The sequence below is a fragment of the Echinococcus granulosus genome (genome assembly GCF_000524195.1).
Source record: "Echinococcus granulosus chromosome Unknown EG_S00234, whole genome shotgun sequence".
In the NCBI taxonomy this organism is placed as follows: domain Eukaryota; kingdom Metazoa; phylum Platyhelminthes; class Cestoda; order Cyclophyllidea; family Taeniidae; genus Echinococcus; species Echinococcus granulosus.
In genome coordinates this window covers 42,203-66,992 of record NW_020170614.1, presented here as the reverse complement: position 1 = coordinate 66,992, position 24,790 = coordinate 42,203, and the positions used below count along the sequence as shown (strand labels likewise).

Here is a 24,790-nt window from a genome sequence, read left to right as displayed (position 1 = left end):
AGTGATGTGTGATAAACCTTAACTGGGTGGGAGGAGTTTATATGCTGCAGATGGGAGAACCTACAACAACTCCTATCGGGTGTGGAAAGCACGTCTACCGTCAGCTTCTACTGGAAAAGTCAACACTGGAGGCGACAGTAACCGTGAGCCATTTGCCAAAGTTTGTTACAGAGCTATTGTACATGTATAGACTTGTTAACTATGCGAAACACATGATCTGCTTGTAATCCAAATGGATATGCCTGGGCAGCATTGAAGCGAGAACACAGTGGCAAAGCGGAATAGACGGGCAACCCTACCCCCACCAAACTGTTATGCTCCGTCCTTTGTAGTATGGCTCAGCTTCTGGACCAGCGTTCCTACGACCAGCGATGGACACGCGTTCTCTCGTCCCCTAAACCAGTTTCCATACAGGGCGAAACTTCAGGTCTGGAACTGCCGAAAGTTTAGTGTCGTTGTATCATCCCAGATGCATGAAAATTGAATGGCTGGCACGGCTGGTCCGTTGATGTTTTCGTATGCTACCAACTACATTGTGATTGTTGACTCGCGGGGCTGAGGAAGGGGTGCCGTGGATGACGCTCTAAGGGCTGGGGGTTACGTGAGACGCTGATTATTTGTTTTACTGTCGATTGTGGTAACGGATCTCTTAGGGGCTCCGTTATTGTGCCTCCACTGGGTGGCCTGATATCTGAGCGACACCAGTAGCCCCAATCACCTCAGTAGGCCGGCAATGCATCATTCTGTCCGAGTATTATGCCTTCTTTCTACTCCACGGCGATTGTTAACGAATTTCAGATTCATTACATCCAATGACACTTTTTGGAGTTATGAATGACGGCACGGCAGAGTGAGTTTTATTGAATTGACGAAAGTGTGCGTATTTTGTCAGCTTGACTCGGGTGGAACTATTTGATCTTTATATTTCCTTCTTAATATAGAGAACGAGCGATTTTTTTTCTGTAGTTTAGAAAAGAGGCACGGAAGCCTAAAATTTGAGAGAGAGCTTCTGCTTGACAATTTTTTGCTCCAAATCCCTGCATAACTTTTCCTTGCTAATTTTCCCATTTGAATTTGTTTTGTGACGTTGTCAAGACTTTACAGAACTAGAGGCTATGAAGCGTTACGGTTATTGAAATTCTTGTGCATCCAGTATTCCGTCATCTTTTAATAGACTCACAAGTGGAAAAAGGATTTGTCTCCAAAGTGCATAACCATGGTAAACGGGTTTAAATTGTCCCCTCGGTACGTTCCACTCCACCCATCTTGGCACATCAATGTTCTCGAATGTGTACCTTTTGCCATTCAACGGAATCCTGGTTACTTGACACCTACATGTTGGTAGAAGAGACGGATCTTGTCTAGCAATCTGTCCTTGTTCGAATGTCCTGCCAATCTACGATGGTACGTCAATCTCCGTTCCCTCGCCCACAACTTCCCACCCCTTTTGTGCATTAGCATGAATATTTCTGGAAAGCCCCTTGGTTTCATCATTTTCTTAAGGAAGAGACTCGGAGTGATACGAAAAGTTCTTCGTTAAGGCAAGAATAAAAGCAAAGGTGTGAACTTTGAATAGGCTGCTGAAATTTTTACCGTCCCTCATAAACATTCGTCTAATCAGTTTACCTACCTGCTGTTTGCATCTTAATTAATCATTCCTCTCCCGATTTTAAAACAAATTAATTCAGCTTGAGGTCATTTCTGGTCCGCTTGTGAATGTAAACTGCAATCTAGTTTGCTCAAACATTTCTTCTCAAGTTAATTAGAGTATTTACGTGTTCATAACTTGGTTTTTAATTGACAAAAAAGACGGACAATTAAGTGATCATTTTAGGTGAGGGGCGAAGTCTACATTCATTTATGTTTTTTTGTCCACCTTTTGATCAAATGGACTTTTTTGTGATTTTGTTTCACTGACTTAAAGTGTACTTGAGGTCATGCAACTTAATATACGTACCCGTTTCGTCACTTTTGCAAATCATCATCTACTCATTTGTCAAATTCCCGACATTAACATCAATATATCCGCCAAAATTTGCTTAAATGTACTTATATTAAATTTGATGCAGTGAAAAAAACACCATTGGTTATAATCCACTCGTTGTGGTACATAATGTAGCAATAAATCAGACGAGGTAAGTTTTGAGTGCTTCAAACCTTTGTTTGAATGAGACTAGCTCTAATCAAATCAATGGTGAGTTGGAGTGTTACAATGTTCCATGTGGCTTTACAACAATAAAGAAAAGTGTGCGGGCATATTCACCTGAGCAAATAACTAAGCTTTTTGGTTTTTGAACCACAATACCACGGCCCTTGTGATAGCTGCGCTATGCTACTTACGGAAACTAAGTAGGCAGTGATGTGGGTGGCTTCTTATGATAGGGAATCCGGATAACCATCTTAATCAACTAAATTTGCCGTCAGGCAGTGGCTGAAGCAAAAAAACTTTGCCTTTTCACATTTTATCACTACTTGGAATTAGTGCTTAAGCCTACGATTCCTCCTAGATCACAGCTAATCACATCCACAAAAACTGCGATATTTAACAACTTTAATTTTAGTGACCAAGTAAAAACTAGTGAAGTATCCTCTTTTTCAAAAATGTACAAACCTTAAAAATTTCCTGTGACGCTCGACAACGCACGTTATGTCCTGGACGAGGCAGCACGCAGTTCTGCCGGACCTTTACAACGTGACGGCTCACTCCTTTGAGCATGCCCTCTTACTGAGGTCTACCAACTCATTCACCACCAACATCGTACTATGCGCTTCGCATGATCTCTCGTGGATGAACATTTCATTGGAGTGAAAGTGATGACAAACGACGCTCGAACGCTATGCGATGGTACAGCACTTACTGGTGTTTTCTACATGAACCCTTCTTGCGTCCTCTCTTGATTCGGTTATATCACGCCGGAGACTGGGAGCCGCGCCCAGGATAAAATAAAGAACAACTTATATAAACCATAGCAGATACTTTATCATAGTGGCAAGCGAAAACAACTCAGCTACACAAAACCTATCTTAAATAATGATGTCTCAAAACATTAACCACATTCGATTGCAGGGCCTAAACGAATAGACTTTGAGAATGAGAGAAACCGAACTCCTCCAAGTTCTGATCGCCAATAGATGGCGTTCGTCTTCTCTATTAAATTAAAAAAAAAAAAAAAAAAAACAAGAGAGAAGCAAACCAATCGTTGTGACTTTAAATCATTCACTTGAAGTTTGTCGGAGTACAAGAAATGCAGGGGAAGTTACACGCAAATATGGACACAGATGGTGATAAAGGGATGGCGAAGGCTTGATGAATGAGTGACAAAGGGTTTCTTCAAAGTAATACATATATAATATGCATATATTTAGATGTTTTTTTTGCCTCAAGAGGGATAAATATCCATGGGTGCATTTGCATTAAATTTGTTCATAACAATAGGGCATCCACCTCGTCAGTGGATAACTCTTCTGTACACAGTCGAAGCAAATGAAAATCAGGACCCAAAAAAGAAAATGCTAAACACACATGGACGCAAAAAAGGGGCGAGTAAATACAGACGCGTCTGTCTTGGCGGGTCAGTCGATGGGAGAGACCTCTGTTACAGTGGTTGGTGGCGAGATGGAGGCAAGGACGGAGCGTCGTCGCGGCTGGTGGTGATAATGATGGTGTCGATAGGAGTTGCTACCACTGCCGGGCGAGTGATGACGTGGAAGACCCTCCAGATTAAAGAGCGTTCGTGACGTCAGCGCTTTACGGCACCCGCCAACCACCGCTAATGCAGTCAGCGCCTCCGGCGACCTTCCGGTCTCCACGTTCTCCTGACTACCTACAACAGTGTCGTCCAACGCGAGACGTTTCCGCGTTGGAGAAGCCGTTGAAGATGATGAGGAGGTAGAAGAGGTGGACTCATCGCCGCTTCCCCCAGCACCAACGTCTTCAGCCAGAACTTCAACCTTAGCCTGCTTTTGTTGAGTTTGTTGCAGAAGCCACTCGTGTTGGCAACACTGAGAGGCCGAGAGACGTGCCCTGGAACAGTGATAATTAGTCATTCAGTCCTCCGGAAGAGGCGGGAGAAAAAGGATGAGCATGGAGGTAAAGAGGAGCCTTACTTGGGATTACGTTTGATAAGAGAGCGGATAAAGTCGAGAGCTAGCGGCGAGACGACTTCAAACAGATGCGAAGGGTAGTCGATCTTCATTTGGGTAATGTTGCTCAGCGTCAGCGCCTTGCTCTCCGCCAGGAAGGGTGACACGCCGGTCAGAAGGAAGTAGGCCAAGACTCCCACGCTCCTGTTAAATAAGAAGACACTGCAATTTACCAGCTTTGGGAAATAGTTTGCTTACCCATTTACTACTACTGAAGAGAGAGTTCATAAAATTCCTTTCAATCCTTATTAACAAAACCTTGGCGACAAAAACACAACTAAAACACCTTTACTTTCCTATCATCAACTTTACCTTATTAAATTCCGTATCAGTGCCACAGATATGACGCCGCCAACCGTCACGCAAATCTTTGTCCATTCGTTCGCAAAAGCGACTAGAACCCTGCCTTGACAACATTGCCGATATTTTCGTCCCTACTTCGAAATTAATTGCCTTTGATAAGGTTGGAATGTGACGGCTGCATCTGATTTCCAAAACTAAATCACTCTTTAGCTTCAATATCGCCGAAATTTTGTTGTCATCAATAACTAAAATATCACCGCTCATCCCTTAAGCAATACTCGCTGTATACATATAAAACAACAGGAATTTTTCTATGTATGACTCGTCCAAAAATATTGAGAGTATCCAGAATAATTAGAAGAGCAAATATGCCTAATTTGTTTTCGAAAAAAAAACCTTGGCAGCGTTTTTGCTACTGTCTGATACGAGATCTAATTTTGTCATGAATACTGCCCGTTTCATGATGTGAATTCCTTCCAAAAAAACCATTTGCAAGCATTTCCACGCCGCTCTGATCACAGCCTATCCTGATGTTCTCATTCACTACCCTACTGAAGGTAACTATTGTAAAATTTGAACTCCCCTTTCGGTGGAGTAGTTCAGTTCCCGAATACCTTTGCCAAATAGTCCTGGGATTTTCACTTCTTTCGCTTGACAACAGTCCTCCTTTGGTGAATCCACCTTGACAGAACAGTGACATTGTCAACATTGCTTCTGCCTCTTCAATATAAAGATCTTCTATAACTGCATAATTCCTTAGAAGCATTCAGGTACCGTAAGTAAGGCCAATCATTTAAAAGATGCCAATTCTATTGTTAGTCAAAAGAGGCGACTACTTCATCGTCAAATAGGCAAAGTTGTCCACAGTTGTCAAAAACCGGCACACGCACTTTAGTCGACTAGTCCAGTTTTAAAATAATTACGTTTTGATAGGTTGAAGCATTACTGTTTTCATAACGATTGTCCTACAAACTCCAGCGCCATTCTTTTCCAACTAAAAGAAATGTTTCATATACAAATGAAGAGAACCAACGATCATTTGACCTGAAATTGCAAACGGACAAGCTTCCAAGAATCGAGGTAGCTCATTACTCATGCGACTTTGCTGTGTCGCACTACAATTTCGTTCCGAAAAATCCAAAACCGTCTCCTTATTGAAAAAAACTCCTCACAGTTATTGTAGAAACATTTTTTCTAAATTTGTAAAAAGTAATCAAGCTGATAGTCAAATGCAGTTGCAACACATCTAAAAAATTCTGATAATTGTTGTCTAGCATTGGGAAAAAGCATTCTTTACTAAGGCCTGGGCATAACATTTAGCAAGTTTTCGCAAACAAATGTCATGCCATATGCGGAGCAATGTGGACAGCGAAATATGTGGAGAAATTTATAATGTCAGGTGCACCTCTGGCGCAAAATAAACATTTTAGGGCAGTGCTATGGGAAAAAAGCAAGTAGTAGGTCAAAAAAATGATGGCTGCACATTGCGCGATAAGAATGCTGGAGAACGGAGAACACGACTGAACGCCCTCTAAGGGTTCACTCGGGATGACCTGTCAATCGCTTTTAAATGAATTGAATTCACAAAACGATTAGTAAACTTAATCAAGTAGGTCAAAGAGGGTTCAAAAACAAATTAAAATGTCGCTTTTTACCAACACATGACCTTTTGGCATTAAGGTATCTGATGGACTTTCCCACTGTGCTAGATCCACAATGTGGACGGGAAAAAAGTTGACTTTTGGGCTAAGTGGAGACGTAAGGGCAACAAATTCCAGGGTGATTAATTCATCCATAAAACATTTCAGAGCAAAAAAGCCTGCACAAGATTTTTGTGTGTACATGCACACATATGGTAGTTATTCATGAGCCAGGCAGTTTCGCTAGCACCTTCAGAATTCACAGTGAAATTAGAAAGCAGAATATCACGTAGAAAGCCAAACAGTGTTTATAAGGCGATCAACAGGGTCTACGAAATAAATTAACTGTCTCAAGCACGACATTTCATTCGAGTGCTATGACACCAATCGTTTCTACGTTCTTTCACATTTGCAGTCTAAGTTACCGCTTTTTAATCAAACACAACATATGCATGACGTATGGACCCAAATAGAAAAAGCCAAAATGAAAAACGTGTGACGTTGATAGCGAACGTGTTCAAGTGAAGGATTGCACGGACTGATTAGTGTAATAAGGACTTAATATTCCTAGAGCGTAAATATTTCGCTTTTCCAAATAATAGAACACTTCAACACAGCGAAAGTTGGGCCTTTAGATAGCCTAGTACATGGTAGCATACCGCAGCATCTCAGCAGCATCTGGAGAGGCCACATGTACCAGGGGCGTTCGAAAAAAAGGAGATTTCCGCGCTTTACTTCACACAAAGGCGCATTGCATAACTCCTTCTTTGGGATGCAACTTTGCCCTCTCAACATCATACCGAAATTCCCAATCCGATTAGTGCAGGGTACGTTTCCCTTCGAACGTGTGGCATTGCTTTCACACTTTTCCCACAGAAAAATGGAGGGCACTTCGAGTTGCGTGTGCGTGACAAACTTAGATCCTCAGATATAATCACGTACTCGTCACACAGTAATGGCATTTTTAGGCTTTCCAATCCACTTAGAGACGGTGGAAGGATAACTCCCCCACCAAGAATAAAAATATTTGCAAAGATAAATTTGTACTCCCACCAAACACTTTTTCGTCCACAATACCAGTGCATAATAAAACAGCGGATCGAAGAGATTAGGCGCGAGTAATTGCCAACATTGCCCACACTTCGCTATTTTTGGACGGCTCATAGGCTTTGCGAGCATAGCACGCGTCAAGAGAAGGAGCCAAAGCTCGGCAGAAGTCGAATGCCTCATGTTCGCACTCTTTCGTGTCCCACTGACGATCTGTTGAAACAACGGTGCACCGTAGACGTGTACGCAGAGTAGGCAAGTGTTGGAAATGCCCATCGAGTTGAAAAAGAACGAAAAAACGACGTAAATAAGCACGAAGAGGTCTGCAAACACAAAAGCGGGTGAGGAGAAACCTCGAAGTTTGAAGGGAAATAAGGCGCGAAGACGACCATACTATTCCCTGAGTTGAATGTCGCTTTACAAAGTCTTTGCGCAGTACAATCATAATCCTAGTCACCTTGAGGCCACATGAATAACCAAATGCGATGAACAAAGGTCGAGCTTAGCAAACCAATTACCGTGCAAACATTCCGTATGGAATGCTTGATTTTCCTAAGTAGTCAGCATCATTAATAGCTTACAGTTTGAATCGCCTTTCATTCTCCACTCACCATGACCCCAGGCGAAAATTTTGCTGGAACCGCATGTAACTTAGAGATCATGGTATGCTCAAGTGGATTTCGTTGGAACTAGCGCAGTGTACGGAACCCACTTTTCAAACTTTTGTAAGTTAATGTTAACTCTGATAATGTCATTTTATGAATGGATTGACAAAATAGATAAAAGGCTACAAACGCCGGCAGTGTCGCACATATTACGCATCCGTTTTCTCATCTCAGCCCGTCCGTCACTCATCCGTGTCACGTGTAATTTGCCAGTTATAATAATAACTGCCCATCGGCGCCCAATCGTGTATCAACAAAATAGATGTAGGATACTTCTCGTCCGAGAATCAGTACGTCTGCTTTTGGTTTTTGACCTGCGAGTTACCTTTCCTCTCAGAGGTTGGAAGCCGAAAGCGATGCATTCAAAGTCATCAGGTCAAAGGGTTCTGAATTTGTCAATTACCCTGCCATTTCCTACTAGTTCCTTTAGCATGTTCACTGCTGCCATCACATCTAATTTCTTAACTCTTAATCGCAAAGTCCTTTAAGAGTAATTTTCTGGCAAAAAGCCAAGATATTGCTACGGATAGAGCACACAAGGTTCATATCAAGACCACGGCGGTGGAAATGGCTCCAAAAACTTGCGATGTTTCGAAAACTCGTAAAGGTTATGATGCTAACGACTTCACACAAGACGTGTTTGGATCACTTACAATCAGCGTCCGACGCGTTTGAAAGCCCCTGCATGCCAACGAGGTTATAATATGCTTTATGATGCCAAGTTCTCCTTTAATAAGCAAAAAGAATGGACGGTGTGGCATTCTTTGCAAAAAACACGATAGTTACAGATTTTAGACACCGATGTGATATGCGATCTCAGTAGATGTCCATTAAGCAGAGCCCCGGAAATGATTAATCTGGCCAGGCCAGTGTGACGACTACCACCTCATCCACGCAAGCTGTGACCTTGCAAAACCTTGAGTTTCGTCAAGATGCACACAAGTAGGGGTAAATAAAAGCTCTTTTCGAGGACAGCCAAATCACCTATGTGAAACTTGGATGTGATGTATTTGCCTAGTAGTAAATGTGTTCAGACATGTAGGTTCACAGGTAGTCCCCTTAATGCTCACCTTTCCTTATTTCCTCCTCATGTGCACGCAATAGCTCAGGAAGTCAGTGCCATGATATCATAGTCCTTTACTTATACGATTAATTATTATTAAGAAGACGTGTGAATTTTGTGTGGCGAGAACAAACGACTGCTAATTTCGTGGAAAAAAAGCACCCAACAGCTGGCAGACCAATAACTGGTGGCGCTTTCAAAAATTCCCCATTTTGACTACCAAAATACGAAACTCGGTGTGGATGAGAAAAAGTCACATTCACTCAGATTCCTCCATGAAGAATTAAAAAGTATATAAACTTAGAGGAAATCCCTCCCCAATTTGATATGCAGATATGTTTTGCTGGTCAATTTTGGGAAAATGCAAAACGGCCGAGACTCCACACTAGCTTGCAAAATTGCATTAGTCCTCACTGAATTTCGACTGTCAGTAAATCCTTCATTGACAGATTCTGAGTAATGACAGGTAATAAATGGGTCATAATTGAACGGATCGAGGTCGTCTATAAAAGAGCTGTTAAGAAGAGTGAATTAGGACCATGGTCCGAAAAACTTAATGTCTCCCCGCGTCTCAAGGGAATGACGGACAGCTTGGTAGTGTTAAAGTAGCAGCGAAGTCGAAAGGCGCTAAAAAGGACCCAGCGTGAGGAAACTCCTTTGCATTTTACATTACATTAGATGGAATGCTTTTAGGCAAAAGCTTTTATGAAGTGATTAAGGCACATAAAACCTCCCGATCCTAAATAATGCACAGCGAATGAATCCCTGTAACGCAGCTAGCAAAGGGAACATGACATACATAGAACCACCACAATCCGGAAAATGCAAAATCGTTAGTAAATTGGGAAGTCTTCTTGTTGCTGTTGCCTCTCAATCGGTTTCAAGTAGCTTGGATACTATTGTAACTGCTTAGGTAGAGAATGGGGCTATGCAGCGAAATGACATTATTTGGACCTTCCGTTTTCCTATCATGGAGCTCTGTTAGCCGCCTAGCTCTTCTAGACATTCCGCTTCGCAACACTTTCAGGAATAAGTCGGCATTGGTTAAGGGAATAAGCCATTAAAAACTGAAGACTTGTCAAGACGGACGGATGGCGCCAAGAAAACCAACGAGGTTCGAGGAGGGAAGAAGGCGGGTGTTTGCGTGCAATAACTCGTCTACTGACCTAATTTTTATCACTCTCTCACCTCAGCACACTTTGAAGGCGTGTTTGAATTTATTTTAATGGCATGGTGATGCGACTGGGTCACGGAAATAGCGAAGTAACCCCAAAATCCAGCGCCACTATTGCTGCCATCACTGCAAACAGTGACTCAGTTCTAGCTGAAAGACCTCTCAAGGAATACAGATGGGTATACATAGTTTGCATATTTCACGTATATGTCCACAATAGTTTTTCTAAAGTAAATATGCACTACTCAGAGCAAGAGTAAAGGCAGTAGGCATCAGAAAAATTTAAAAAACCGCAATATTATCATTAAAACAAATATTCCAAAATCCGCGACTTTTTAGTTGACAAGTAGAGGCCCTCGACGATACTGCAGGAGATGACTTAAGCGAGAACACAGTGTTGTGAACCAGAAAAATCGGCTTCCCATTCACGGTCGATGGAATTCATTTCTAGATTGTGAATCTCTATAAAACTTAACATCAAATTTTATGATGTGAATGCTGACGCCACCTAATCATTTAAGGAATTGCCCATAAGAGAACTTCGGAAAAGATGGAAGGGTAGCAGAAATTAAGCAGATACAAATAGACCGACCAAATTTTTGCATGTTCTAAACAATAATTAACAATGAAGTGTAATATCAGAACGAAATACATTCAAATCGAATCGTTTGCCTGTCAAGTGGGCATCTTCAACCGCACTGCGACGAGTGACTCAGTCGAGGACACTCGAAAGGCTCGACTTTCGAGTGAAATTGAGTTTAAATAAACCGAAAACACTGAGTTTCTTTGGATGTGTGAATTAGTGGTAGGGGAATGGGCAAAGATTGGTAGATGTAAATTATTTTCGGGAAACCCACAACAGAATGCTTGAGAATGGAGGTCTAGTATACCGGCATTGAATTAGTACGGGAACACATTAGCCATTCGACGAGTGCTAGCCACGTGCGAACCACAAAAAAGCGAACGCAAAAGTTCACATCGCATCCGCTTCTTGGTATTATTGTTGTTAGTACTTGTTGTTGAAGTGGTATCCTCTACATGAACAAAATAAGTTTACCAGATTTACCTACTTATCCAGAGGCCTAAAAGTAGTTTAGCTACCTAATTTGTGCCTCCATAATTTCACGATGACCGAACTATGCTAAGCTGAAATAAATACGGGTTTGGCTCCACAAGAGATGGTGTTCGAAATGCGGAGCTGAGATTAACACAAAACATGGAGGTAAAATGCCAAATTCCACAAATTATGCCTACTGAATAAAACGAGACATCTGGCCGAAAGACCGGCAACTCTACCACCCCGGGACAGAGGTCTACGAAGCCTGTAACTCAATCACATTGGAGGAAAGAAAACGGGGCTCCACCATAAGAATTATTCACCTTTTCAGTATATTGGCTCGGTGTGGGGAGCCAGAGTCCTCCCCAGTAGACACCCATGTAGCCCAACCGACTACAGTTCCTTAAGACCTTCAATGTCAAATTTAGGGTACAAGTAGGCACTGGAGACTAGGTGGTTCACTGGTTTAATGTGAAACATTCAACGCTTGTAGAGTGCGTATTTAGTTTGGAAGGCTGCTGAGATCACCCACAATGGTAGAAATATAACAGTGGTTGTTTTAATCAATAAGGTTATCAAAATGCTAGTCCCATCAAAAGGCATAAATAACCTAGATTATACCAACAAACAACCCCGAGAAGCCGTTTTCCCTCTAAAAATAGAGACAGAACGCCCACTATTGTGCCTACATGAATGACCCTCGCACGTGCGCATACATCGAGAGGGCTAGAGAGAGACAAGTCACCTGTACCAGCTAGGAACACAGCGAGCTTTAAGAAGTGACAAGACAAAGTAAAATTTGCCGAATGGACTCAGGATGCGACGAATGAAATACATAAGGGGTCCACTTTTTATAACAAGCGTGCAAATAAACAAACCCTATAGGGACAACACAAACTTACCACATATCCGTGGCGAAGGATACCGGGTCGTAGCTAATAACTTCCGGAGCTAAAGGTTGCGAAAAAAGGGAGCGAGATTAATTTTCGGGTTCGATAAAAATCCACCTTGTTATTGAATTCGCAACAGCATGGTAAAATGCCTATTAACATTGATACGCTAGTCGAAATAAATACGTGACGTAAAAAGGCTTGTTTAGGAAGGAGACCTGAGAGGAAAACAAAATCAAACTGTCGGTCAAAACGCCCCTTGCAGAGCTGTAAAATTACGATCTGGAGTTTTTTATTTGATGATAACCGAGAGTTAAAGCAGATTAATTGATTGTATTAGAACTTCCTAGGCCAGTCTTCACTCTGATTATTCTGGTTGATAAAACGACTACCCAATTTCCTAACCGGATCGGGACCTCGTTCTACTTGATTTGGCGTAAGTCCAAGTTCACGTTGTTGAAAGATATAGATTCTGAAGGTGAATCAGTGCAGAGGACACAAACACTCGAAACATCGAATATGGTTGTTAATACGGGAGCGTGAAATGATGTACAAGAAACATGTTATAATTCTACAAAGAAGTCCCCTTTCTATTTCAAAATGCAGTTGGGGTGCATTGTAGGGCCTACTGGTCAAACATACGCCCTCGCAAAAGTATCCCAATCAAATTAGAGAGGGATGATTGGCTCAGTTTACTACACGAGATTCAACCGACTAGACATCAATAAGCGGTTTACGGAGAGTTTCTCAGATGCCACATCAAGATGCTGCAAGCATTCGCCAGTGTACTGCTTGATGCATAAAAATACACCCACAGAAACAAGCATTAGAGCAGAAAATTATTGCCGCCCTCAAGGCTTTACAGTCTTAGACAGAGAGCTTAGTTGGGTTTGGTAGAGCATGGCGAAGACATTAGCGAAAGCAAAAAGCACTGGCCCAAAACCACACCTGCGATAGAGAGAAAGCTGGATCGAAGAAGTTAAAACCAGAAATTCAGGGTCAGGAATTGCTATTTTAAATTAACCGCAAACGCATGTATAAGTAAAAAGATGAGTGGATGATAGATGTGTCAAGGATGGGCAGTTGGATGAATGGGTCACGGAGAAGTGGGTGGGTGGAAAAAACTGACAGAAATACAAACGAGTGAACCAATGAGGTTTTGCTGATTTGTGCTTCATGGCGGAGAAGCTAGAGGTTGTTTTAAGATCCTCATCGTCACGCATATGACATTGCAGCGGGAGGAGGGTAATTAACCCACATTACAAAGACACGGAGCAGTGACCAATCAGGGGATATAACTCATTAAGATACCATTAAAGCACAACTGGTACCTCGCCAAGTTGCCATGTTCCCTATCCACTTTGAGGCCTCGAAAAGAAGTATTCACAATTTAACATCGGGTTAGTTGATCAGTAACAATTACATAAAGCGAAGACTAGGAGTAGTAACATACTGAATAACAATGCCTCCAGCCACTGTCCTGAGGCGCTGAAAAATGTTTAAAAAGGACCCCTTTCTCCACAAATTTATCATACAGAAATTGACACCAATTGTACCCTACTTCAAAAGCTCGATTGGTCTAATTCATGGAGTTGAACCTGTCGAAACAAACCACATTTATCCAGCTATCCCGAACGGTTCAATACTGATAGAACAGTAACCGTATCAATCTGCTTCTATCAAAAGTCCTTTTAATTCATCATCACCCACCGCCTTAGCCTAGGTTCAGATCTTCCAAAAGCTTATTTCTAAGGAATACTAAGGACTGTTGGAATGGAATTTCCATCGAAACCATTGCCTGAACTACTGTACATTTTATTGCTACCCGAAAACAAGCATTATTTTTAGAGGCTACCCGTGCTCTTAAGCTCATCTTGGGAAAAAATAGCTCTAAAAACACTGTTGCAGCAAAGGTAAGTACAAGTCAAAACTTAATTTAAATAATACCCCATTTTCGCAACACACAAGAATGGACCAGGCGCAATATCCGAGATTGACCCTTACAGATTTATGACATTTCTTAGCCAATGATCCAATAACATAAGCATTAAAATTTTGTCATGGCAACATAAATTCAAATTGTCTTGGGATGTAGCCGAATATCACAAGTCAACAAGAAACAGGACATGGAAGGCAAAAGACAAAGCTATTCGAAAAGAGTACTCAAGGAATTAATAGAAGACTGAAAGATAACAAGTTGGTGGGTCAAATAAGGTGTCTGGAGGTTGACGGTGGTGAGCAAGGTGACGCAATAAAACGCCTTGGGCAGGAAAAAAGGGAAGGGAGCGTGATTGTGTGGTTGGCACGCGTCACCGCCACCTCGTTAGCACACAGAAAGTACAAGTCACCAGCAAGTGCACTAAAAGTGAAAATTCAGTGCCGCAACCCGATCGACTTCGTGTGTGTGAACTCTGGGCGAGGTCGAGGGGTCAGGTCAGGGGCGAGGCGGATTTTAGGACGGGGGAAAGTGAACTTTGAAATTGAGGTACACCCGACGTTGAAATTGACACTATCATCACTAATCGGGTTTTGGTGAAAGGAGGCGCCTCAAAGATAGCGCAAACCAAAAATACCATCTAACAGATTTGCTACTAGTAGCATGTATATGCGCCACCTCTATACTTCAGCCGAGTCCGCCCGTCACATATGTGCGACGTGTCAAACTAATTATTTCAGTTGAGATCCATAACATATATATATATATGGTCCGCTTTTAAGTAGCACCACTTTAAGTAAGGCAATGTCCTTGTGAGTTGTGGCGATAAACTTTCCCCCGATCTTCCTAGTAGAAGCCCATAGGACTGAAGAAACTCCGTTAACTGAAGGTAGCGTAGTGACTTTACGCAGTCTGTTGACCGTTTTAAAGCCGTTCTAAGGTGGACCACCGTCTCGGATGTCAAAATTGTACGTGTCTTCTGGAACTTTTAAAATGTTATATGACCTTCTCATTTTCATTTTCAATATGTGGTGGAACTTATCCTGTTATCAAAATGTTTTTCCTCATTGATTCGTTTTAAATGGCCGAGGTACTGTTAAACGGACGACTTTTTGCTTAGTATATCGGCTATTTGGCCAAAGAGATCGGTAATGTCTTTTCATGGACCTATTTGAGGTACGAAAATATAACCTCGACGAGCCATGACAACGGAGACGACCGGGACCGATTAATTCATGCAACGAAACGGTCCAACACTCTCAAAACAGGAATTACTGTTTATTCCTCCTCAATTCAAAGCAGTTTTATCAACGAAAAACTCCTCACCATAAATCCACCACCTTATTCGCAGTGTAGGTCGCCCCTGAGGCAGGTGACTCAGATTCATGATTGCAAACACCTACCAAAATGGATTTTTTTTTAAATAACTGAAGTTTCAAGTTGTTTAAGCCCTCTGAATCGGTTCCGTGAGAGAAAAAACTGAACCACCATGGAATCCTGTGGAAAATTCTTTGAAATACTGCTATTCAAGAGATCATGTGCATTTGAAATAGAATTTACAACTTCATAGTTGAAAACGAAGAAATCTTGAGAGGCGAAGCGAAGGATTACGGAGCAAAATCTTTTTTGCAGTAGAGGGGAAAACTGTTGAACTTGAAAAAAATATGCGAAAAAGAGATGTCCCCAATCTACCTTGGCAAATAACTGACCCAATGGCATTGGCGACGTCAACAACAACACCACCAACTGTAAAAGTCGCCGCATATATATCAATGTGGTTACATGCACTTTAGAAGTACCTACTTTTAATGGCTCCAAAACAGGCATCGGAATTGCAAACCTGACATCGCCCCTCTTGTCCTTATGGTATAGCTCTCCTAAGAACTATTTATCTCCGGAAGGAAGAGGATGAAGAAAAGGGGAGCAGTGGTGGAGACACTCCTTCGGAAAACGGTTTAAACACCCCTTCAGCGAGGAACAAGGTACATGAGTGGGCAAGCGCAAATAAACAAACAATGAAACAGATTTAAGGATAGAAACAGAAAAGAAACCGAGAAGTTTACTCCACGAAAAAGCGACACAAATGCAGGTAAGTCGACGACAGTGAGGTCAAACACGGGTTGCGCAGTAAAACCGCCACCAGTCCAGGTCCAGTCAGGACCTTGCAAAAGTGCATCTGAGTAAAGCCGGAAAGGTAAAGAAGGTAAACGATAAACGACGGGTAATTTGCACCAAATTGTCCCTAAGACCAGGCCATGAGTATGTATGCTTAGCATTCGAGGTGTTCCCTTTTCACTTTACCACTGTCGACGTACCTTCGGTCTCGTAATAAAACCGTTTGTTTTGATTGTGTGAAAGTAGGGATAACCAATGTCATTTTTGGAACGGTTGGAAGGATGATTTAAATACCCAGGTATGGTTTGACAAACGATAATTTAGTTGTGGAAAATGTCAAACTCCGACCGAGTAAACAGTCAGATTTGGCGCGTCATCGCTTTGGAAGGTGCTAGCTAGGTGAGTACCGCGCGAATCACAACAACAGATTGTAAATGTGCGATTTCCCAAGTTTTATTGTAGCCATCAACTTATTATTTTTTTCCAGGGAAAATTTTGATTAATTTGTGGAGAACAAGGAATTTTTGAAAATAACTACCATTGCAAGACCGGTAAAAATAGGGAATACAGCTTAAAACGTCAAACAAACTAGGAGTTGAGCTAATGAAGACCGACAGATTAATGAGCTACACGCCAACGGAGGGTTTTAATATTGAAGTCACTTTTACAGAAAAGGCCCCCATAATACGCTGAATACGGTCGTAGAGAAAGCAGGTACCTCTATCCAGCTCAAAATGCCCGCGGATCATTAACATGAGGGCCTGATGCAGCTCTCAAGTTTGGGGAATTCCAGCGTGTGAGATGAGCGAGAGAACCGGTGTCATTGAAAAGCTCTTGTCTTCGAAAACCTTTCACTTAACCCAAAACCAGATATTCACACAAAACCAATGACGAGCGAATGGTGGTCTAGTTTCTGGCTGGAATTACCTATACCAGATTCAGCGTCAACTGAGATCACCTAAACAAACTGACGTGTGATATCACAACGCAAATTATTCAACTAAAAAACACCGAGTAAACACTCAACTGATCCTGTACAGTGCTGACAGGTACTGTTCAAATTACAGATGGACTTAAAGTTTTACCAGACTTCACACCGATAGAACAAAGTCGCATCTTCTAGATTGCAAGAAACGCCAAGTTCAACACGATTCATGCGCAGTCGATATATGTTGCTACCTTAAAATTTTACCAAAGAAGAAAATGAGCTGGGTGGACATTGCACGAATTACAAGACGAATAGACCGGGAAGCTTACCATAAAGCGACCGATACCGGTCACCAGGACAGAAATGCTGGACAGCCAGAAGCTTGTCTTGAAAAATAGTCCATTGTCACCTAATCAAGGTTCTTCCTAGCCAACGAATCACTTAGCATAAGCTGTATAAAGCAGCTTTTGATGCATCCTGCTTGATTAATTGCTACGTGGCACATATCATAAATAGGAAATTCCACATTTGAAACGAACAAAATGAAAGGAGAGAGAGGGATGGTTAAATAGGAGGTGAACAAAGAAGGGCTGGAATTCATGCTTCAATGGCCAGGGGAAGGGATGAAAAGGTATGCAAAGCCAAGTGAATCACCCACAATTAAAAGGCGCCCAAATTCCAGCCAGAAGATGAAGATGACGATACAACTACATTTGTGATGTCACTCTCGGTGCAATGCAACCGTCACTTTCAAGTGTGCGTAAAAGGAGGGGCTAGAAATGCATATATATGTGAAGAAATAGGAATTTATAAGGGAGATTGTAGGAGAGGCAGATAACAGTGCATTAGGGGGAAGGGAGGACAAGTAGCATCAGTTGGCCGCCACATTTGCTATTAGTGTCACCTATAACACGTATTTTTCATAACTTTGTGGCAAGTAGTCGGTAACTTTCGTGTTGCAAACCAATTGTTTAATCTAAAACAATAAAGTTGACTTAGAATGTTGCTAGCTTGAGAACAACTGTCTTTTTTGAAATTCGAGCAGCAATGGAAGTGGCATTTGAGGAGACCATATTAGAGTAGTAAAACATCCAGGCCACGGTAGTCAAATTTCCTTCTAGACAAGCCCTAGCAGCGAGCGTGTTGAGCGGAAAAAATATGGTTGAGAGATGCTTGAAGTTAATTGTAAATAGGATTGAATTTCGGATAGCAATTATTGAAAGAAAAGACGTGACTGGGAACTTTAAGGTGTCGTCAATGCGGTGAAGATGAAGGCTTATGTCGCCAACTTAGCAGGTTGTCAGGCCTCTGACTGATTCACCCTTGCCTTGAGTCAACGTGGGGGCGTTTCTACGCCTTTTTACCAGAGTCAAAGCTAGGCGTTATATCCTCAGCTATGCATTCCCCACTAGCAGTGACCATCAGATAACGACAGACTCGCCGACCGCGTGCCTATTTGATACCTAGGTTCGGAAGAGAGTTAGAGATAGTTCTAAAGGTAGTAAAAGTATAGGATAGAAGTCGCTAGTATATGTGAACATATACGCAAAAAGGAGTTCAGTTTGAAAGGACCAAAGCCAGAAATCTGGAGGTATAATCCAGTCCAGGCACCGAGTGATTAAAATCTAACGACTGATAAAACCCTACTAAGGAAAATTGCTAGTATTTTTATACATCCGGTGGTAATCCAGGGGTTCGATCGAACCGTCCAAGAAACAGCTTTATTGGAAGCCCAAAATAAGACTAATTTTGCAAGGTTCCCGTATCTCTGAAAGAGATTGGGCAAAAACAGCTACTTTTGTAAGATGCTTTGATTATAATCAGGGGACGGAGGAAGGAAATTATGAGATGGCAATTCCGAAAATACAATTAGCAGCTTACCATGAAAGCCTACTTATTCTCAGGGGAATAAATCTTGTTTCAGGAAAAGTGTGTATATGCTCTGAAAACCTTAATAATTGGTATGACCTTGGGGTGAAGACCCGCAAGTTATCAATACAAAATACCTACTTCGAATTATCCTATTTTAGTAGCAGTTCAAATACTTACACGGAAAATCCTCGGATAAAAAGGACACACAAGGGTTGCAATAGTTTAATGGCAAAATTGCAGGCGAACGTCAGAGCTTGTTAGCATTAGGGCAAAACCTAGAGTGGAAAATAAATGCAAAAACCAAAGTAAGAACTTTATAGCCCTGATAGCGTTCCAGAAATTTGAGTAAGGACACCACTTTTTAGTGTTCGGAAAAGACTTTATAAAAAACGCACTTTCTAAATAAAGCACAGTTTAAAATGCGGAAAAGCTGGCAGTAGGTGGGTAGCAGCAAAACTGGCTACTCATTACACGATGAAGCTTCGAACAAGTCAAAAATAGTCAATGAAAAGTAATTTGTCTGTTTGGATTAGCATCAAACGAACGATTTATTTGAGAAAAAGAGCGGAAAATTACAAAGGCAATAGCTTTGCCCCCAAAATGTCTTCTTTTAGAAGTGTGGAACAGATCACATTCGAAAAAAATACGGTTCGAAGTATCTTTTAGAATTTCAATCCTACGCACGCAATCTTGATCTGGAAACGAACTTTTAAAAACCCATTTTGGCCAATTGCAGCGCAAGTGCCGCCTTTCATTCAATCACCAACCCACATTATATCCTGCATTCCAAAGGTGAAGGCAGTAGGAAGAGAATAGGCAGGACACTGGTGTACAAGTTCAAGTTGGGCAAATAAGGGAGTCCCTGTTAAGAGCCGACTGATGTAGCAATCCCACCAAAGAATTTGTGAAAGAAATGTAGAATCGCTTGCTAATACGCAAAGATGTGTTGGAATGGCTTGGGATAAAACTGGGCTACCAGGGAAGCACTACCTGTAGTTATAGTGCAACTCCTTTTCTATTGCACCAAGAACACGTATCAGTTCGGCCCCCCAATTCTAACGCCTCTGCTATCCCCCTTACCCATTCTACCTCATTCCATTGTAGTTTCTCATGACAAGAGACAGGGATCGAAAGGGAATGACTTGAACCTGTGAACTTTATGTTCAATTAGTTTATTTGCTGAAATTCTTGGAAAGATCAACCTTTATGTTTCATCAGTCAATGGACAATATAACTGTCTTACGTTCAATTTTGGTGCATGCATTTAGGATCGGGGTATTTCAAAAGCTTTTTTTGTCCTAAACAAAGGAAGTGATTCAGAAACACGGGGATCACCAATATCATGAACGGGGAATCATTGACTGGCAAACACACACAGGTTACGCTCAGCCCCTGGGGTAGAAACAAGTCAGTACCTAAGCAAAAATTCCTTCCATCTTCACATCCATCACTAAAAGTGACTACAAGATTGCTATGGCTTTGTTTATGTATTTAGGAAGAGGATAATTCGGTTCATTGTCAGTTTCGAGCAGCGAAAGAGCGACCGAATGTAGGGTCTGCGAATGAAAAGACAAACAAAGGGGTAGAAATTCAAGAATTTTATGTACAGGTTCCAGCTTAACTGAGGAGAGGCTCTAATGCTTTTCAATTATTCTTTAAGAACTGCGATGTAAAGCACCCCTATGAGAGGAGGAAGATTACGCAGGAATCAGAGGAAGCAGTACCCTACAAGGTGGGATTCGAAACCAGAAGCATAGTCTTAGTGTTGATGCTGCAATCGCTTTAACTAATAAAGGTTTGAGCCCGTAAAACATACTCTTACAATCAGAAAAACGCGTCATTATTTGCCATGCGAGAATCATCACGCAGAAGTGTGGGGAAAGTACAGCGTATGAATTGGTAGTTGACTAGACGAAAATTAGTTGAAAACTTACCCGCATAATCGGGTGTTCCCGCGAGTTCCTTATGCGGCTTCGATTTGTTCAAAACAGAGGCCAGTCCGAAGTCCGTGATGAAGACGTCGGTGGATGGGTAGGGCTTACGGAGGAGGATATTTTCTGCCTACAAGGGACAGGTCGAATAAAACAATATTTCAAAGAATTACGTGTCTAAACCATTATAGACCTTCCATAAACTCCGTAGGAATGCTATATGCTGTAAAATTCCCTGGGATCCGTGTAAAATGCCAAGAGCTGGAAGATAACCAATACGAGGCGCCGATAATTATAGCATTTAACAGAATCAGCTAGCATAATTCACAAAAAATCTGGTGAAAGGAAGAATAACATAAGACGGTTGTTATCATCATCAACAACAATGTGTGTACAAACACGGGTGAGCAGGCACTCATCTATACACCTCGAATGCTGATCTAATGAGGCACCAGGCTAGATGAACCAGGGAGCACTGAGGCGCGAGGAAAAACTTAAAAACTGCAAATCCCGGCAGTAAATAGAAGTAGGGGAGCAAATGTCATTTATGCACGAGAGTTAGAACAGGGAAGATAGCAATTTGGTGGACAGAAATTCAGAAAAGCCAACGCGTACATTGGGCCAAGAGGCCCCTCTAATCCCTGTACTTTTGCAATAAATAACGCTCTGGGACCAGAGCCTATGTTGTGGTGACAATCTCAGTCCAAAGGAAGTGAGTTATTAACCTGACTTTCTAAAGTTTATGCGTACAAGAATTTTCACAGTACGAATCAGCAAAATCCCTCGCTGCCATGAATGAACTTGATAAATACGATAGGATAAATTCAAATTAGAACCTTTTTTGATAATAAAAGAAAAGGATGCGTTTCAAAAGGTGAAAAATACGCTTATTCCCCACATGGCTCCTCGGCACATATATGCACCTATACCCGTTAAACGAAAAGCCTTACTGTACTGCCGAATCACAGTGAGATAGACCGCTTCATTTCATACGATAAGTTCCCGAAGCTTCAAGCATTCTGGAACGTTCACCGTTCCCGCAGAGAGGCTGATGTTCTCTGTGATTCCAAGACAGGCTTTTATGTGGTGATTATCCGGAAATGGGTATTTCATACCCTAAGTGGATGTTTACAGGAGTGACTGTCAAAGCTGTGGCCTGAAAATCACCACGACCAGGAAAGTCAATGGTGCACTGACAAAAGTACGGCTGCCTTTGGAACATGACATTTATTCCGTTCAAATGCCTTAATGGTGAGGGATTGTGCATCATAACCATACTTTGCTTGCATTCTTCGTTGAAATGATATCTGCAGATAGCATACTTTTATTCACAAAAAACTTCGTATAAAAATGTGACTCATCAGCTTATTAATTGCTTTAAGATTTAATTCGACTTCAAAAATGGCACACAGGATGGTAGTTCATACCGTAGTGGGAACGCGAATATTCCAGTATCACAAAAGAGAAATCTCCATTATATTTAATGCACTACACTTCATTGATAGAGAAGGAAATGAAAAAGCTGAGTCACAAAGTGGAATTCAAGGTTTATAAAAGCAAATCGTGCATTTTCCGGGCATAAAAGCGGCTACGAAAACTGGTAAACAGCGAAAAATGCTAAGAATAATGAGCCCAGCATTTGCCGCAGCGAAATACAACAGACAAGCGGGACCAATCAGTGCCGAGATCATCGGAAAGATTAGTAGGAGGGAAAATAACACCAATGTAATAAAGTACGAGACCTAGGAAATCATCACATGAACATGAGCCCAACAACCCTTTGAGTTCACTAATATCACCGGTAGGTTAACACAGTCACTAAATTGAGAAGTTGTCAAATAAAAAGAGCATGAAACAACGACAGTGCTTAAATCGAACAAAGGAATAATAGTAAAAGTCGTTCAAAAAAGGCATACTTTGATGTCGAGATGAACAATGTTCGCTTTCTCGTGCATAAATGCAAGCGCATTAGTAATTCTTGAAAGAACTGAAGAGACATAAGATTCCGGTATCCGGGATTGTGGAGTAGTTCCATCGCTGAAGTCACCATCACCGGACGGCAAGGGAGGTCGATTGAAGGTTTTTGGAGAACAGAGATCAAACAAAGAACCACCTTCGGCACTAGAGTAAAGCAGGAAGAAATTAAGCCGAGTATAAATAGGGATAAACTTCACCACATGAACTAGACTCACAACTCCATGACGATCGCTACTTGGGTTGGGTCTTCGTGGACAGAAAACAGTAGAGGTGCCACGGCACTAGGAACATTGTAATCCTTGTTTGAGGATTGAAGGGTTCGAATCAATTCAATCTCATTGCGAATTTTTTCGATGGAATCACGCCCACAGCGAAAACGGCGAATAATTTTAATCGCTAGTGATTTACCATCCGGTATGTCATTAACAAGCTCAAAGCTTGGTCTGAATTCACCAGTGGGGAGGCAAGCAGGCATGCTAGATTTCCTTTCATGCAAAATACCAGCACATCTTAGCCTTATTCGAAAAACTTTTCCGGCACCGCCACTAAAGTAGACGCGTTAGGTGAAAAGCTCCAAATTTACCGCCCAATAGCATCCCCGTCCGTGTCATAAAATTGCCGCCATGATTCGTTGAGAGCCATGTCGGAATTAAAGCGTTTGGGACGCGATGAAGAACCCCGACAAGCGCCTTGACTGGGCATCGGAACATTTACCTATTTCAAGTCGAAGCTACCGCAATTGCACGACCTTTGTGTTTACCAACACAAACATTAACACTGGCAAACAATCAAACAAATGGGAATTTACTCAACAAATTATAAAACCAAACTGTATAATATTTATCAAGCCAAGAGGCCCAGGTTTTTTAAAAGACCAGACGAGGTGGCATAATTCTAAATTTGTGTAATTAGGTAAAATATAACCTCACAACTCAAAGGTAAACAAATCAATTTCAATTAATCTCAGCTGAAGCAAAGTTCCATGGGTGACATGCCTAGCATGCAGCAATCACTGACTATCAAAAAAAGGTGCACCTTTACCGAAGTTGCGCTATTCACGCCCTCTTATTAAGGTGTTAATACCAAGCTATAAGGCTACAAAATAAAATTCCAGTACATATTTAGGAATCTGAGTCTTTCTAAACTTTTGAAAAGCCTTTGTTGTTAGAAATCATACATCGCTAATAAAAGGAAATGTGGAAGGCAATTTCAATTGCATTTTTTAAACCTATTTTAGTGGAAAATGGACAATCTGGACAAGCCTTGTAATCGAGGTAAGGATGTTGATTTCTAATAGGGCTCCAACATTAAATCCTAAGAAAATTTGGCATTTGCAAGAGCTCATATTCCGCACTGCATGATGTCTTCCTTCATCGTAGGCTCTTAACTCAATCTTACGGAACTAGGGTTAGAGGAATTAAAGAGTGAAGATAACATAACTCTCACAGCCAGCTAAAAATCTTATCACAAAGTAGATACCATGGAGAGCAAGCCACTTGAATAGTTAATTAAAACAGTGGATCACTATAAAAACAAATTTGCTGGACAAGTTTGCCGATACTAATTGCGTTCAAGTAATAAAATCAAAACGCTGCTTGACACAAAAATCTCGGAAGTTTTAAGTGCTTTATGTCATCCGCGTTCCATTTCATTGCTCATGTGTCACCTTGTTATTTTCAGGCCAAGAAGGAAGACAATGAAGTTCGGCAAAATAAGTACTGTAGACAGAGAAGGAATGGAGCTGCTGACGCTACCCTAAGGTCTGGTCACCAGTGGGATTAGATCGGTTCAGGCCCTAAACGTCACCTTTACCAAAACTGACATTTAATCAGACAACCAATATATTGCACATTGCTTATTGTTCTTGTAATTTTTGGCGTTTAAGTGTTAGATGAGGCTCGTAGATCTCCTCTTCCCTAACCCTCATACTTTTTGATCACCTAGGTTGATTTGGTAATAATATGTTTATTGGGTAAACTAATTGATGAGAGAAAGTATAAGTTCAGTGAGCTGTGATCGAGAAACCTTTGTGGCGTCCCAAGACTTCCC

The 24,790-nt window shown here is 41.6% G+C and overlaps 2 protein-coding genes across 2 annotated transcripts in view; one reads left to right on the top strand and one right to left on the bottom strand. All coding sequences in view use genetic code 11, as the record gives it.

The window, feature by feature from the left end:
• Positions 1 to 450, top strand: part of EGR_10567 (hypothetical protein) — a gene marked incomplete at both ends in the record, with an annotated part of 3,282 nt that extends 2,832 nt beyond the window's left edge. The window contains one exon of the mRNA XM_024499816.1: positions 343 to 450. Within this exon, the coding sequence (XP_024345777.1) occupies positions 343 to 450 (108 nt within the window). The remainder of the gene's footprint in view (positions 1 to 342) is intronic.
• A 2,620-nt stretch (positions 451 to 3,070) lies between these two features.
• On the bottom strand, positions 3,071 to 23,443 carry EGR_10566 (Serine/threonine-protein kinase; the record flags this gene model as incomplete). The annotated part of the gene is made up of 11 exons (XM_024499815.1): positions 3,071 to 3,148; positions 3,592 to 4,024; positions 4,108 to 4,287; positions 7,226 to 7,346; positions 8,452 to 8,525; positions 11,995 to 12,043; positions 20,768 to 20,894; positions 21,758 to 21,880; positions 22,681 to 22,885; positions 22,957 to 23,286; positions 23,325 to 23,443. 11 exons carry the CDS (start codon positions 23,441 to 23,443, stop codon positions 3,071 to 3,073), a joined length of 1,839 nt encoding a protein of 612 aa, XP_024345776.1.
• Positions 23,444 to 24,790: the final 1,347 nt, after the last annotated feature.